The sequence below is a fragment of the Callorhinus ursinus genome, unplaced genomic scaffold (assembly GCF_003265705.2).
Source record: "Callorhinus ursinus isolate GAN/ISIS: 27379988/994484 unplaced genomic scaffold, GSC_fseal_2.0 scaffold31, whole genome shotgun sequence".
NCBI classification, from domain to species: Eukaryota; Metazoa; Chordata; class Mammalia; order Carnivora; family Otariidae; genus Callorhinus; species Callorhinus ursinus.
Window position 1 is genome coordinate 13,414,648 of NW_027397093.1, and position 14,817 is coordinate 13,429,464.

Here is a 14,817-nt window from a genome sequence, read left to right on the forward strand (position 1 = left end):
CATCCGTTCCTTAAACGAGCTGTCCACAGCTTTGGGGGTCTAAGAAGGGATGGTCTAGGTAGGAAGTAGTTCAGATCTTGTGAGCCACGTACTTTTTCTGTCATATTTTTTTTTTCTTTCTTCCCCATATCCTTTAAAAATGTAAAAACCATCCTGAGCCACAGGCTGTACAGAAACAGCCTGTGGGAGCTAGCTTGCTGTTCCCTGGCCTCGGTGTTTAAATGCCCGGGGTCGATGGGGACTTTTATATCGCTGGTCGCTAACTTAGGTCCGTTTTGGCCATCTCTGCTCAGGATTCTCTGTCCCCATGTGACTGCAGTCAGAGCAGCTTCATTTTGAGGAATGTCTGCTTTTTGCCTGTTTGACCAGTGCAGCCACGGCCAGCCACTAGCCCTCTCCCAGGGCTCTTCCCAGAGGCCGCTGTTTGCTGGGAGCTGTGGGGGTCCTCTGCTCTCAGTCGTTTGCGGAGCAGAAGTCCATCCTGATCCGACGCTTGCCTGTATCCCCTTAGCAAGAGATCCTCGTGTACTTGGAGAAGACCTGTGACTGGCTGCCTAATCCGAACTTGTCTGCCTCGTGCAAAGAGATGGTTGACTCCTACCTCCCAGTCATCTTGGACATGATTAAAGGACAAATGGTATGTGGTGGAGAACAGACTCTTCCTTTAGGGAACTTCCTGGGCCCAGGGAGGTGCCAGACCAGAACAGAATGATTAAAGTGGAAAGTCTTTTCATGAATTTGGGTTTTCTCAACATCTTGTTACTATAGTTCTGACATCTAAGAAGGCTTTGGCCAGCAGAACACTGTGCTTGTAACTTTCACAGTTGGGGGAGAGTACAGGAAATGGGAGAGTTACAGGAAATGTAGACTAGTACTAAAGGAATTGTGAACTGCTACAACATTTATACGTGCCTGTTTGCTCTCATGTCAGATCTTTAGCTCTTCCTTTGAGCATGCAATTCATTTCATTTCTGTGCTTTTTATCCTAAGTGGACTGAGCTACAGGGGTGTTCTGCTTGCATTCAAATATGCATCTACTGTGCACAAACCACGTGCTACTGCACTGGTTTTCAGCCACAAACAAGGAGCTGGCTTTGTGGAATTTAGAAAGACCCTAAGAAAGAGGTGTTCAAAAAACAGGGCCAGCAGTGCAGGAGTGTGCCAAGACTGGACCAAGGTTTTGGCGAGGGTGGCATGGGTCACAGCATGCAAGGCCTTTTAGGCTCTGTTTAAGGATTGCAGGTGCAAGTAGGAAGTCCTTGGAGGGTTCAAGGGGAGCAGTGACCTTCTGTAAAGGGTTTGGACTAGGTCCCACCAGTTGGGAGTTGGAAGAGGGGAAGCTGGCAGGACAGCACATGTGAGATATGATGGGGCAGTGGAGGTAGACAGATGCGTGTTCTGTTTCAGAGGAGAAATGGGCTGGACCTGCTGAGGGAGGGGAGGAACAGAGAGAGGAGTGAGGAATGTCTTCCAGGTCTCTGGCTTGAGCTGCTGGGACCTGGGTTGGGGAGCCATTTGCTAAGGTGGAGATGGAGGGGGGAGCAGGTGGGGTGGTTTTGTGAGCAGGGCACGCGTATGAGTCAGGTCAGGAGGTAAGGACAGGGACTCATTCAGGGGCACCGGGTGGTGGTTTTGCTTTCCTCTGGGGAGAGGATTTCCAGCTGGACTTATTTCCCCACTAGAGCCGTCCTGGGGAGGTGTGCTCTGCCCTCAATCTCTGCGAGTCTCTTCAGAAGCATCTGGCAGAACTGAATCACCAGAAACAGCTTGAGTCCAATAAGATCCCGGAAATGGATGTGGCTGAGGTGGTGGCTCCCTTTATGGCCAACATCCCCCTCCTCCTCTACCCTCAGGACGGCCCCCACAGCGAGCCCCAGCAGAAGGTAAGGCAGTAGGCCCAGCCACTGAGGGCCCTGTTTCTCATTGGAGTAGAGATGGGACATGAGAGAGAGAGAGAGAGAGAGAGAGAGAGAGAGAGAGTGTGTTTTCTCAAACTGGGGGCTTATTCTTCATTTGACCCTGCAGTTACCCGAGCCACCCTTCAAATAGTTGTGCCATGGAGGTTCTGAAGAACTTGGGGAATTTAAAGTGTGCAAAGACTTCTCTGTGTTCTAATTAAGTTTTATTGAAATCAATGCCTAATTGATTTTAAGCCTGTTGATAATTTTAGAGCATATAAAAACACAGAACTGGGGCCTCTGGTTGGCTCGCTCCATGGAGTGTGTAGCTCTTGATCTCGGGGTTGTGAGTTCGAGCGCCATGTTGGGTGTAGCCATTACTTAAAAACAAAAACAAAAAACTGTAAAACACAAAACTGTTCAGTAAGTCACCCCCTAGTGCTGTGGTCATGAACATATAAGGAAATTTTCTTGGGAATTTGGATCCTTTTAGTTATATGCTGTGTTTACAGCCTGAACACACCCTCCCCCCCCCCCCCCCCCCCCCCCCCCCACCGTAGGCTGGTGGGGACGTCTGCCAGGACTGCATCCAGATGGTGACAGACATCCAGAATGCCGTAAGGACCAACTCCACCTTTGTCGAGGCCTTGGTGGACCATGCCAAGGCGCAGTGTGACTTCCTGGGGCCCGGCATGGCTGACATGGTAAGCCTTCTCTCTTCATGCATGGGAGGGTGTGCTGGACCAGGGAGCTTGGCTCTGGACATTGGAGCGGGGGACCCAAGAAAACTTCAGTTCCCGAGGTACAAGTTCCAAATCCAGGGCTTTAAGGAAGAGATGGTTCAAACAAAGCCCATTTTCTTTTTCTCAGAAAGCATCTGGAATATTTGGTGGGTACTTAAATACTTTGTTGGTTAGTTGAATTTGTATATGTAACCAAACACTTGGGATAAAAGAGTGGAAGGAGACCACTTTTGTGAGGATTCATTTTCCTCCTGGTCACCATATAAAAAACAACACCAGAATCCTTTATAAGCTTGTTTTTAAAAGCCTGGCTGTCGTATAGTCGTAATTCTAAGTGTGTGCTGTCCATGGGAAGCCGTGCAGGGGCTTGCAAGAGATTCACTCGGGACGCCTTCCTTACCTTGGTGAATGTTAGTCCTGTAGGCTAAGAAACTCATTTTGTTAGTCTCTTAGAGGGTTTCGCTTCTTGGACCCAATTCACATTAACCACACGTGTGTGAGGTTGACGTGTAAAACCAAAATGCTAGTTTTGTACCTGGTAATGGAAAAACCTTGGTGTAGGGAAGCTGGTTGTAATAACTCCATGGGTCTGGGATCTAAAGCAGCCTTCTTGGGTAGGAATGGCTGGTTCTGGGAGCTTTGGGTTCTTCTCCGTTGACTTCCTCTGGGAATCTTTTGGCCTCCTTGAAGTATCTTTGTATATCGCTGTGTTAACTTGGCTTCCCCAATTCAACCCTGTCTGAGGGCTGTTATTATTACCCTTGGCTTTCTCACTGTGGAGGCACTCGAGTGTGGCCAGAACTATTCTTTGAGGGTCTGCAGGAATTCCTCCTGGATTTTAGCTTTAAAGTCTTGTCCAGGAATGCATGAGTGGGTTTGAAAAGTCACCTAGTGTTCCTAGCAGCATGTCTTAAATCCACATTGAGAATTGCTCCTGAGTAGTTGCTCTGTGACCTTGGGGCAAGTTTGGGCTTAAAAGGAGATTGGAGGACCTCATCTCTAAGGGCCTTTGGGACACATTTCAAAACACCCTTTGCACACCTTTTTCTATCAGGTATAGGAAAAACAAATTACCATCTTTATTTGTAAGACTGTACTCTTGGAAACTTGATAGTTATCCGTTGCCATTGTTGGAAATACTGGGTTTTTGGTGTGTGATTGCAGCACTTAGTGTTACTAACAACTGGTTTGTCTTTCCCCAGTGCAAGAACTATATCAACCAGTATTCTGACATTGCCGTCCAGATGATGATGCATATGGTAGGTGCCATGGGAAGTTCCCTGCTAGTGTTCTTTGCCTCAGACTTTGCAATTCCTGGGATTGTGAGCATTACATGGTTTGGTTTTCCTTTTCTCCCTTCAGATGATGAATTGGGTCACAATGAACCTTGTTCCACCAGCAGACTCTACCCGCAACTCAGTCCTGTTCCACACCCCCCCGCCCTTTACCTTCCCCAGGCAGGGGACAGGCTGAGGCAGCTCTATGCCCAGGATGGCCCTGGTGGCTTTCTGGTGGTTATTAGTTGGTCTGTTTATATTGAGCTGGCCATCAGATTTCTGGTATCTGGCTTTAACCCGGGGACCCATGGGAATAGTCTGCTCTGGAGCTAGGCCAGGCCCGAGAGTTGCTGCATTGCGGCTTGAGTTTACTGGTGCAGGGAGCCCTGCCTGCCAAGAGTCGGTCCTGCACCGCAGCAGTGTTAGCCGTAGCTGCTGCTGGAGCCCGTAACTCCTTGCACTTGCCTCTGACGCGTCCAGGCAGTTGAGGGCATCCCTCTGTTGTTAGGGGTAGAAGATACTGGTGGTGGCAGTGGGCTAGCTAGCTCTGTGCAGAAAACTGTGGTTCAGAGCAGGGTGGTCTGACGGGATTCTTACTTGGGAACGTGCCCTGCCTTCCTGAGATCTAAGCTGCAGGGGCTGAGGGGGTGGGTTGTACTGTGTCTCCATCCTGCTGACTTTCTACTGTGTTGAGTATGTTCTCTAACCAGCGGTCAGCAGGCTGTGACCCACCGCCAGTTTCTGCAAAGTTTTAATGGGGCACAGTGATGCTTATCGCATTTCGTCCTGCGACGGCAGAGTTGCAGAACTGAGAGCTAACAGCCAGCACAGTAAAAGATTGACCCTGTGGCCTTGCTGGAACTGCTCAGGGGCTCCGTCCAGGCATGAGAGAACTTATTTGGGATGATTACACCATGCCTTGTTCTAAAAATAATTCAGAGGCAGCTTACAGAGACATGCAGCTAGAGTGCTAGAGTAGGAAATATAAATAAGCCTTTGATTTTGATTTGGTTACCTGCTTCCTCATAGCTAACTAAAAATTTTCTCATCCTAAAAGATAGATTACACAGACGTTTTTTGCAAATACGGATAATACTTCCCAAATCACAAATCATTTGCGGTTTAAAAAAAAAAAAGGCAGTGAGGTAGTATGGTTTTATATTACTTCAAACTTTGTGATTTGCGTTATTTTGCTTCTGAATGTATTGGTCATTAAACATTCTTGTAAATGATTTATAAGTGATTGTGTAGTCTACTGTTTGGGTAGAACATAATTTCTGTAATCCATCCACTTTGGGTGTTCAGGTGGCTTTGGGGTTTGTCTTGGGAATCAAAAGCCTGTGCAGATCCCGTTTCTCCCGTAGTACAGATAACTAGAACTGGAATTGCTGAATCAAAGGGTAAGGCTTTTGATCTTTTGTCAAATCAGCCTTCCAGGCTAGCATCTGGCTACCTGGGGAAGTTGCCCTGAGGCCTGCCCAGGTAGCAGCGGATGTGTGGTGCAGGATCCCTGACCCCCCCGGGTGTACTTTATATTCTAGCACACACCCCTGATTTGGGCAGTCCTGTGTCGTGTTCCACTTTGCTGCTTCTCACCTTGCAGGCATGTGGGGCTTAGGCTTCTGAGGATGGAGAGCTCCTCATCACCTGGCATTTTCTGGGACCTGCTGTCCAAAGTTTTGAGTATGATTTGGTGTGTCAGGGGCATGGGGACAGTGCACACACCAACTGAACAGTGTGGTCTGTCCCTTGAGGGCCAGAAGAGCTTTCAGGGCCCCCCGTGAAATAGTAGAAACAAGGTAGGTGGCTGATTTGTGACTGCAAGGTTTCCCCTGAACTTCCGTTAACTGATTGTTGTTATTTTAATTTTTTCTTAACTGTTGTGTCCTTTCCTTTCTCTTATTTTCATCTCCGATTTCCTGTTTTTTTGTTCAACAGCAGGATCAGGTATGTGATGGGGAATTTGCTTGTAGTAGTGGTCTGCTGCTTGTTGTAGTTATTTTGCTCATTTTTTTTTTTTTTTTTTAACGGCATGATCTGTGTTAATAGGCTGGTGGGGGAGCTTCTGCATCTCTCCCCTGTGATTTAGCACTTGAGGTACTGGGGTTCTCCTCTCCCCTTCAGGGGACCAGAAAGGGAAGCTAGCAGGGCCTTGGACTCCGGGTAAAAACCAGTGCTCAGCTGGCCATGTGCATGCCACCAGGGTGATGATGGGGAACCACGGGTGACCCCGGAGATGCCTCGGCCTCCTTAACTGTAGGCCTGACTTCCGGTGGGACACCTTGTTTCTGTCATGACTCAAGGGAGCATTGCATGTCTTTAGTCTTGTTTTCTTTGACCCCAGAAATGCTTCTGCTGCATGAGCAAATCGTTACTAAATAGCGAGCAGACTGTTCCCGTCTGTTGGATCCAGAGAGTTGGAAACAATCTCTTGATTTGTGGCTTCTTCCCCTCTGGGTGATGGGGTCCTGCAGCTCCTGGAGCCACATCACATGGCTCAAAAGCCAGGCCAATGGTGGCACAATGTTGGGACCATGTCCCCAGACCGTACTTAACTGAGGTAGTACCCCCTTCTAAGTACTGGCATCTCTCTGTGGGAATAAATATTTTTCAAAGGTATTTTGAAGTCTAATAGGAGAGGGCTTTGGCTGAAATGCCCGAATTTTCACCCGGGCTGCCCCAAAGAGGAAGTAGAACAAAGTTCACTTGAGACAAAAGCAGCCACACACCTCCTGAGTCTTTGTCTTTTTTCTAAAAAGCTTGCTGTGTCTTTGGCCCCATTCTGGTTTTCGCCCCATTCTTAAAGTGTGCCAGAGACAGAATATTTAGGATACTTTCAGACTTTCTCAATCTTACTTAATTTTAGAGACTTCTCGATGTTAAGACAAGGTGAACAGTAGCCATGGTCTAGCTCTCTTGCATTAACAGGCCTCGTATTAGCAGCCCTGTCCTGCTGCTCTGTGGTTTGGTGGTGGGAGGCAGTTGCTCTCAGGCCCAGAGCGAGGTGCTGGTTGTATTTGGTTCACAAAGTATACAGAGCATGTATGCTTTTCTCATTCTTGGCCATTGTCATGGTGAAATGGTCAAGATGTCCAAATTACCTAGTTCCCTGTGGTTTGGTGTCTGGACGGGAAAGGGGATCAGTCTGGAGCTTCTGTGACCTGAAAGAATTCATCGGTCGGGGGCATTGGGATTTTGTATGTACTGTGTGCAGTCGTAAAAATCGAATGTGGTTTTTTTTTAAAAAGTCAACCATTTTTTTCTTAAACAGTCCTAACACTGAAAGATCTAAGACATTTGGCTTTCTGTTAGTTTGTGGGCATGATGGTTCCTCCTCTATAAAGAACATGCAGCTTATTTCCTACTGAGAGTGAACCAGCCCGACTGAGAAACAGGTTCTAGAGCAGACCAGGTGTCCTGGAGAGGCTGTAAATGCCTTTGAGAGGGAAACAGGTGCCAGAAGTCTTAACTGCCCTGGGGTGCTCGCTGGCTGGAGCAGGGATAGCGGTTTTGTCTGCTCTCCCTTCGGAGCTTTGTGTGGCCGCCTCCCCGTGTGAAACTGGTACATCTGCACTTACAGGAGTCCCTTGAGATTTAACATGGAGTCTTTGCTGTTTTGGCAGTCAGTCTTGATGCTGTGACCAGGGTGCTCCACCAGCACCCTGACCTTTGTGTGTAGACAGTGGGACTGAGGGATGGTGGGTGCGGGCCTGCATCTGACTGCTTTTTCTGTGCCTTCTCAGCAACCCAGGGAGATTTGTGGCGTGGTTGGGTTCTGCGACCAGGTGAAGGAGATGCCCATGCAGACTCTGATCCCTGCCAAAGTGGTCTCGGAGAACATCATCCCTGCGTTGGAACTGGTGGAGCCCATTAAGGTACCTGGTGGCATCGTGTTGTCCTGGCCAGGGCTGTGTCATGCCCAGGTCACTCCACATTGTACCACATTCTGTGAGGCACATGCTTTTTTGGTTCCCTGCTGACTCCTAAAGGGATTTGAGTTTGAGACCATTCATTAGTTTATGGTGTCCCTGTACAAGTGCAGTGTCCCGCTCCCAGCCCTGAGTACATTTATTTCCTTGGTTATGAACCCGCGTGCTCCATGGGATCAGCCTCCATCTGTAGCATGTCTGCAACCTCCTCTGGCACGTTTCTGCCCCTCCGCCCTGCCCACCATCACTGCAGCGCAAACCTCATGTTGCCAGGACTCCAGGGCTCACACAGAAGCCTCTAGGTGTGCTGCTTGCGAGCATGGGGGGTGTGTGTGTGATTTCCCTAGCGCCCACTTGGTAAAGAGCCACAGTATTCCCCAAGCAGTTTACGTTCAGCACCTGTTACGGGCCCAGCAGTGTGTTAGAGACAGAGTCCTGAAACCGTTCACCTGGAGGAGTCAACAGACTTGTCCCGGTGTTCATGTGGCTCCCGCTTTAGTTCTTAAAAAGGGCCCAGGCCCCATGACATTTTACCACGTGGCACATGCATGTGCTTCTTATTCCAGAACTTCGTGTCACTTGACCTTTAGCGGTCTTGTTTCCCTCTGCTGTCCTTCCTCAACATGTGCAGCGTCTGTACCACACGGTTAAGAAGTCAGATGGAGTTGGAGAGGCAGAAGTGCCCTGTTTTGCTGACTGAATTAATAGCCAGAGGAGATGAAGGAGAGTTACAGCTTATATTGTAGCCGCATGTGACTACTACATTTAAATAAAATCACGCAAAACTTAAAACAGTTCAGTTCCGTGGTTGCCCTGGCCACGGTTCAAGTGTGGTCCGTGCTGCTCTGCTGGACAGCAGGGATGGAGATGTCTCTACTGTCACAGAAAGTTGTGTTTAGCAGTATTACTTTATTAGAGGCTGGCTCTGGGAAAGCAATCTCAGGTACTCGTGAGACTTGAAACTCAGGAGCCGACCTGAAATGTGTTTAAAGCTCTGTCTTGTAAACAGCGGACAGGTAGTGAGTCCTCACTCTGCCCTGCACCCCCACCCACCTTCCCAAAATGACTCTGGAACGCTGAAATGATGGTGACCAGATAAGATACATCATGCGGACTGCTCTTTGAGGTTTTCGAAGCAGGTTTTATTGCTTCTGTCTTCCTGAAGTATGAACTGGTTTTTCTGTGGCTTTGGGGGGTGTGTGGTGGGAGGTAGTGGTGGTAGAGCACTGGGCAAAGGGATGGGTCTCCCACCACATAAAACCAGCAGGGACGGGAACTTGGACACTGGGAGGAAGCCACCCTGTGTGTGACATTCTCCTGTCCCTAGCCACAGGGTGTCCCTTCCCCTTTAGAGCAGCAGGACCCAGGGTGTGAGGTGAGGCGAGGGTCTCAGCATTAAAGTGCTCTCCTGCCCTTCCCACAGAAGGACATGGTCCAGGCGAAGGCTAATGTTTACTGTGAGGTGTGCGAGTATGTGGTGAAGGAGGTGGTCAAGCTCATTGACAACAACAGGACTGAGGTATGTGCATTTCTGGAATGCTAGGGTGTTCTTGTTCCCTAGTAGCAGAACCAGCAGTGTCCTTGCCAGCATTGGACACCAGCCCTGGGAATCCGCACACCTGCCGCCCACCGGTGGATCCCTCTGGGCTGGGGTCGGGCTGCTTTGTAGGTCTCGTCTTTGTGGGGAGGAAATAGCACCTGGCTTGTTGGCTGGTTTCCTGGTCATGTTAGTATTCTGAGATTCTTTCCCAGCCCTATCCAGCCTCTCTTCTAATAGGATCCTCTTGTTCTGTGTTTCAGGAAGAAATACTTCACGCTTTGGATAAAGTGTGCTCAAAGTTGCCTGCGTCCTTATCTGAGGAGTGCCAGGAGGTGGTGGACACTTATGGCGCCTCCATCCTGTCGATTCTCCTGCAGGAGGCAAGCCCTGAGCTCGTGTGTGGCATGCTCCATCTGTGCTCCACCCAGGGGCTGCCTGTGCTGCCTGGTGAGCGGGGTGAGGGGGCGGCTGGCTGGCCCCTGGGGGCTCGGGAGGGCCCTGCCGGCACTGAGCCTGTGCTCCTGTGTGTAGTCCGTGTGATTCAGCCCAAGGACGGTGGCTTCTGTGAGGTATGCAAGAAGCTGGTGACCTATGTGGACCGTGGCCTGGAGAAAAACAGCACAAAGCAGGAGATCCTGGCTGCTCTTGAGAAAGGCTGCAGCTTCCTGCCTGAGCCATACCAGAAGCAGGTACGCCCTGAGCTGCTTTGGGCCAGAAGGTCTGAACCTGCCTGCAGAGTGCAAAGGCTGGGGTAGCTCCTCGATTGTGCCCCCGATTGAAGGTTTCAGGGAAAACTAGCCATTTCTTAGAGGAGTCTGTTGGCTCAAGGGGAGCCATGGAGGGGCAGTAACGGGAGCAGCTGAGGGGAGGCTGAGTGCGGGTGGGGGCATCTGGGAAGGGGGTGCCGGGCTGGCAGAGCATGCGTAGCGCCCCTTCTTTTATGCCCCCACTCTGCGTGGGCACGCCTCGACCTGGACCCATCTCCCTGTTTACCTAACAGTGTGATCAGTTTGTGACTGAGTACGAGCCCGTGCTAATAGAAGTCCTGGTGGAGGTGATGGACCCTTCCTTTGTGTGCTTGGTAAGCTTCCGAAAAGCGTGGGGCCCAGCCGGTTCCGCATAGAGCAGGGGCTCCTCTGAGGTTCTGCCAGAGTCTCTGGGGATGGGCTGTGGGAGGGGGACAGGGCTTTCCGCAGCAGCACTGACTTTGGAAGTGCATGTCCGAGCTCTAGTTCTAGCTGCTTCTCGAAGCGGATAATCTCTGGTTTTGCAAAGGATCAGTAGGGCAGATCTGATTCTTCCCCGTTTTCACCACATAGAAAATTGGAGCCTGCCCTGCAGCCCATAAGCCTCTTTTGGGAACCGAGAAGTGTGTGTGGGGCCCCAGCTACTGGTGCCAGAGCATGGAGGCAGCAACCCAGTGCAATGTGAGTAGCTTGGCCACCGCTCCTGGGATAACCCTGGGGCAGGAGCTCTACCTGGCCTTCGTGTCAGGGAAAACACGGAGGCCCAGAGAAGCAGCTAGGCTTTTTCGTGGCCGCCCAGCAAAGGCAGGATGACTGACGACATTCTTGCCTTTGAGAAGTAAAAGGTGGGGGTATCTTTTAGGGCTTTTTTGCTTCTGCTTCCTTGTTTTTGCCTTTAGTTCCCTTCTGACAGGGTCAGGATGGGATTCGCACGAGGCCACCCTAGAGATTGCACAAGTTCTCCTCTCCCTCGGGTCACTCTTGGCTGGAGCCTGGCCTGAGTCTTCACCCAAGGCCGAGCCGTTGTTCTTGAGTGGCCCTGAGGCTTGGTGCCTGCCCGGCGGTTCCAGGGCCTGTGGTGCTGTCCTGACCGGGCCGCCCCCAGTGGTGCACCACCCTGCTTGCCTGGCTGGGGACGTGTGGACCAGTCAGCTACTTAATGTTCTTTTTCGCAACTTTTTCTTCCTCCAGCGGGTTCTTCATGACCAGTGGGACATGACCACTGGCCTGGTTGCCATCAGTTTGGGCCCCTGCAGGGAAGGGGCGGTGATGCCCACCTGGCCGTGTCCAGCTCCTTGCCCCGCCGGCCCCAGCGCATAGCATGGTCAGGGGAGGAGTAGGTTCCTGCTGCCGTCCTGGGCAAAGGGGGCCTGTGGGGCCACTGTTCTCAAGGCCTGAGCCGAGGTGCACTGTCTTGGGTGAGTTCTGCCTCGGGGGGCCTCCATGCCGCCTGCTGAGCGCTGGGACTCCGCCTGTAGCCAGGTGGAGGGGTCCCGGGCCCTCCTGCGTGGGTGCTCACCGGTAAAACACTCAGGGGCTCTGCAGCTGCTGCTCCCGACTCTTGCCTTAGGGGAGTCCCCGACGCTCGGGGGCCACATGCTCCCCAGCTGTAAGTGGGGTGCTGTCCAGCTGACTAGGACGGGACGACGGGTTCCAGTTTTGGGTGATGTCTGCTGCAGGAACAGGCCAGGAGTAGAGTTTGTCGCGTGAAGACTAAGGCCAGCTTCCTCTCTCTTGTCAGGCTGTGGAGCATTGCAAACGACACGTGTGGAACTAGAAGGGGGACGTTCCATCTTGGAGAAACTGCAGCATCTTTTCCTACTTGTGTGTCTGGGGCAGTGAACACTCTCATCTGTTGACTCTGTTATAAAAATAGGTTCCCTTTCCCTCCCTCCCTTTCCTGTTCCCTGTAGCATTGCTGTCTGTGCAGGAGGCGCCTGGCCTGCAGCTGCCCCCGCTGCTTCCCTGTCCCTTTCCTTTGCCTAGATGGGTGAGCACGGACCGTGCCCTGGAGGGCTTTCAGCCTGCCCTTGCGTGGTGGTTCCCTGGAGGAGGTGGTGGGGGGCTCTGGGGGCTGGTGTGAACCAGAGCTGCTTGACAGAGGCCCTCCATCCTGTTGGCTGGGGCCTTGTTCTGAGCCCTCTGCCTGCCCCTCAGCAGGGACCTCCCCTCTTCCGGGGCTGCTCTCCAGAGAAGCAAAACAAAGGTGGTGGTATGTGAAAGATGAGAGGCTCAGAATAAAGAGGCTTTTTAAAACCACGTAGTTCTCACCGCAGGGGAGATTTGGGAGGCATCTGCCCGGGAGGCCTGGGTGGGTCTTGGGGTGGCTGTCCCCGGGTCACCCTCCAGTTCAGCTTTGGTGTGTGTGTCTTTCCTGGTGATGCCTTGGTCAGGGTTCTGTGGATCTGGGTGGCGGGAGGGGGGGAAACCTGTCTGAATGTCGTCTGCTAGCTCCACGTGCAGATCCTGTGGGCCTGGCGCGCGTGTGTGCGTGCGTGCGTGCGGACAGTGGTGGCTGCCTCTTGCTCTCGTGTCCGCCCGGCCGCTGGAGCCTTGCTTCATGCGTCTCTAGTGCCTCCCAGCCCCCTCACCTCCATCCCCCATTTCCTAGCTGGTCTTTTTGGCCTTCAGATAAATGTGGATGTAAATGTGGATGAGAGGCTCCTAAGCCTCTGGCTGTCAGGTAGAGGGGTGCTGGGGGTGCTGTCCCGGGGCCTTGGCTGCCGCCTGCCTCGCCCGTTGGGCCTCCTCTTCTGTTCCACTTCTAGTTGCCAGGAGACCGCGAGATGTGCAGTTGCTGTTAAATGGACTCAATGACTTTTTTGGTTTGTTCTGCACTAAAGTTTCTGTGATTTAACAATAAATAAAGTCTGTTAACCAGACCTGAGCCTGAGTGCTTCTGTAACACTTCAGCCAGTGTTTGGTTTCTGAGTCGCTGCAGGGCCATGGACCTGTGGGTGTCCAGGGTCCTCTGGCCTCTCTTGGCCGCAGAAAGCAAGCAAAGTTGGCAAAGAGAATCCCCACCCCCCACTGACCAGGCCCCCTCCCCCTTGCCCCAGGCCAACTGCGAGGGTAGTTTACTGAGCCAGGACGAATTGAATTGCCTCCTTGTGAGTTGTTTTTCTTATTTAAAATGCAGACTATTCCAGAAACGTTCAGTGAATACCAGTTAAACAAAAGGGGAAAATGTTGAGAGAATAATTTAAAAAAGGAATACACGCAAACACTCTACATTCAGAATCCAAGGGAACACCAGTTCTCTCTCTTTACGAGCCGCCACATTTGGGAAGGAAGCCAGTGGAATGTAAAGAATGCCGTTCGCTGACAATTGACCATGTCCATGTGGGGAGGCAGGGATCACTCACGGCGCCCAGCTGGGTGTCCAGCCAGGGATGTGCTAGAAATGCACTGGGACTTGAGCTGAAGTCAGGGAATCAAGGCCAGGTGGGGTGAGCCAGCTCTGGGCCTCCCTCCCCTGGTGCTGGGCGTGGCGGGGCGGTGGGGAGGGGGAGATGGACAGGGATGTGGCCGGGGGTGGGGAGGGCTTCCGTGGCCTTTTTAGAGCTCAGCCTGGGCTGAGTTCGTCCTCAGACTCCTGGACCCCCAGTGACCCTCCTTACCTTGTCCTCAGATGCTTATCATTTTTGTTTGGTTTTCTTAAAAAAATAACAAATTTTATGAAGGTAGAGGTCAGGTGCTGAATGGGCGTCTGGCAGAAGCAGAGTCTGAGCAACTGGAGCAGGCTCCACCAGGCCAGCCCGAGGTGGTACAGCCCTGGCTGGCCTGGGGAGGGGCCCACACTGTGGTCCTGCTCTGCCCTTGCCCTGGGAGGGATGGGGGACACCAGCAGGGCCCCCCCCTCTGTCTGGTCATAGCTCTGTGATCTCCAGGGGGCTCTCCAGGATCACATCACGAAGCTTGTGCAGGGGTGTGGATTTGGCTGACTCCGTGCGGGCGTTGCGCTCGAAGGCACTGGCTTCCGCGGTGGTCAGGGTCTCCAGCGAGTGACCCAGGCCCTTCTGGTCATCCTCGGGCAGGCTGTTAAGGTCAGTGGCCAGCAGCGTGCCGGTGCTGCCGTGCACCGTGTGGCTGCCGTCGGGCCCCTTGAGCTCCGTGGGCGGCTTGTGGCGGAAGCGCAGGCTGCCCCGGGCAGGGCTGCGCTCCCCTGGCTCCTCCTCCAGCTCCGTCTGGATCAGCTGCAAGAGGCCAGGATCCGCCAGTGGCTCTGGGACCCGCCCAGGCTCAGGGCCATGCCCAAGGGCTGAGCAGGTGGCTGGCCCCAGAGTCGCACCTGCTGTGTCACTGTTTCTTCCCTCCTGCACACAGGTAACTGCAAGGAACTCAGGGCTCGAGCTGCAGTAGGCCTGTTAGCTGATGACAGTGGTTCTCAAACTGGGTACAAAGGGGGGGGGGCACCACGGACACTTAGGGTGGTGTTCTTAAAACGTGGGCTTCCCATGAGAATCTTGACTTCTGTGTATTTAATGATCTATAAAGATCCTATGATGCAGTTTTGGGATCTCATTTGTTACCATTCTGTCCTCAAACAGGATCCACTCTGGCCAGGTAGGGAGTGTCCACAGGTGAAGTTGGAGGGGTGACAGGATATAGTGGAAACTCACCATGTGGCACTTTTGTCCCGTGTGGAACTGTTAGCTCTGGCCTATTCCATTTGGGAATTGTT

The 14,817-nt window shown here is 52.2% G+C and overlaps 2 protein-coding genes across 5 annotated transcripts in view; one reads left to right on the forward strand and one right to left on the reverse strand.

The window, feature by feature from the left end:
• Positions 1 to 13,015, forward strand: part of PSAP (prosaposin) — a 28,967-nt gene extending 15,952 nt beyond the window's left edge. The window contains exons 4-14 of the mRNA XM_025850242.2: positions 512 to 637; positions 1,683 to 1,883; positions 2,459 to 2,602; positions 3,844 to 3,900; positions 7,662 to 7,793; positions 9,271 to 9,366; positions 9,648 to 9,834; positions 9,919 to 10,076; positions 10,388 to 10,468; positions 10,707 to 10,814; positions 11,875 to 13,015. Coding sequence (XP_025706027.2) covers positions 512 to 637; positions 1,683 to 1,883; positions 2,459 to 2,602; positions 3,844 to 3,900; positions 7,662 to 7,793; positions 9,271 to 9,366; positions 9,648 to 9,834; positions 9,919 to 10,076; positions 10,388 to 10,468; positions 10,707 to 10,814; positions 11,875 to 11,910 — 1,326 coding nt within the window. The 3' untranslated portion in view covers positions 11,911 to 13,015. The remainder of the gene's footprint in view (positions 1 to 511; positions 638 to 1,682; positions 1,884 to 2,458; positions 2,603 to 3,843; positions 3,901 to 7,661; positions 7,794 to 9,270; positions 9,367 to 9,647; positions 9,835 to 9,918; positions 10,077 to 10,387; positions 10,469 to 10,706; positions 10,815 to 11,874) is intronic.
• A 218-nt stretch (positions 13,016 to 13,233) lies between these two features.
• The window catches only part of CDH23 (cadherin related 23), a 407,397-nt gene continuing 405,813 nt past the window's right edge, over positions 13,234 to 14,817 (reverse strand). For all 4 annotated transcript variants that reach the window (XM_073878857.1, XM_025850205.2, XM_025850206.2 and 1 more), the window contains one exon: positions 13,234 to 14,329. In XM_073878857.1, the coding sequence (XP_073734958.1) occupies positions 14,003 to 14,329 (327 nt within the window). In that variant the 3' untranslated portion in view covers positions 13,234 to 14,002. The remainder of the gene's footprint in view (positions 14,330 to 14,817) is intronic.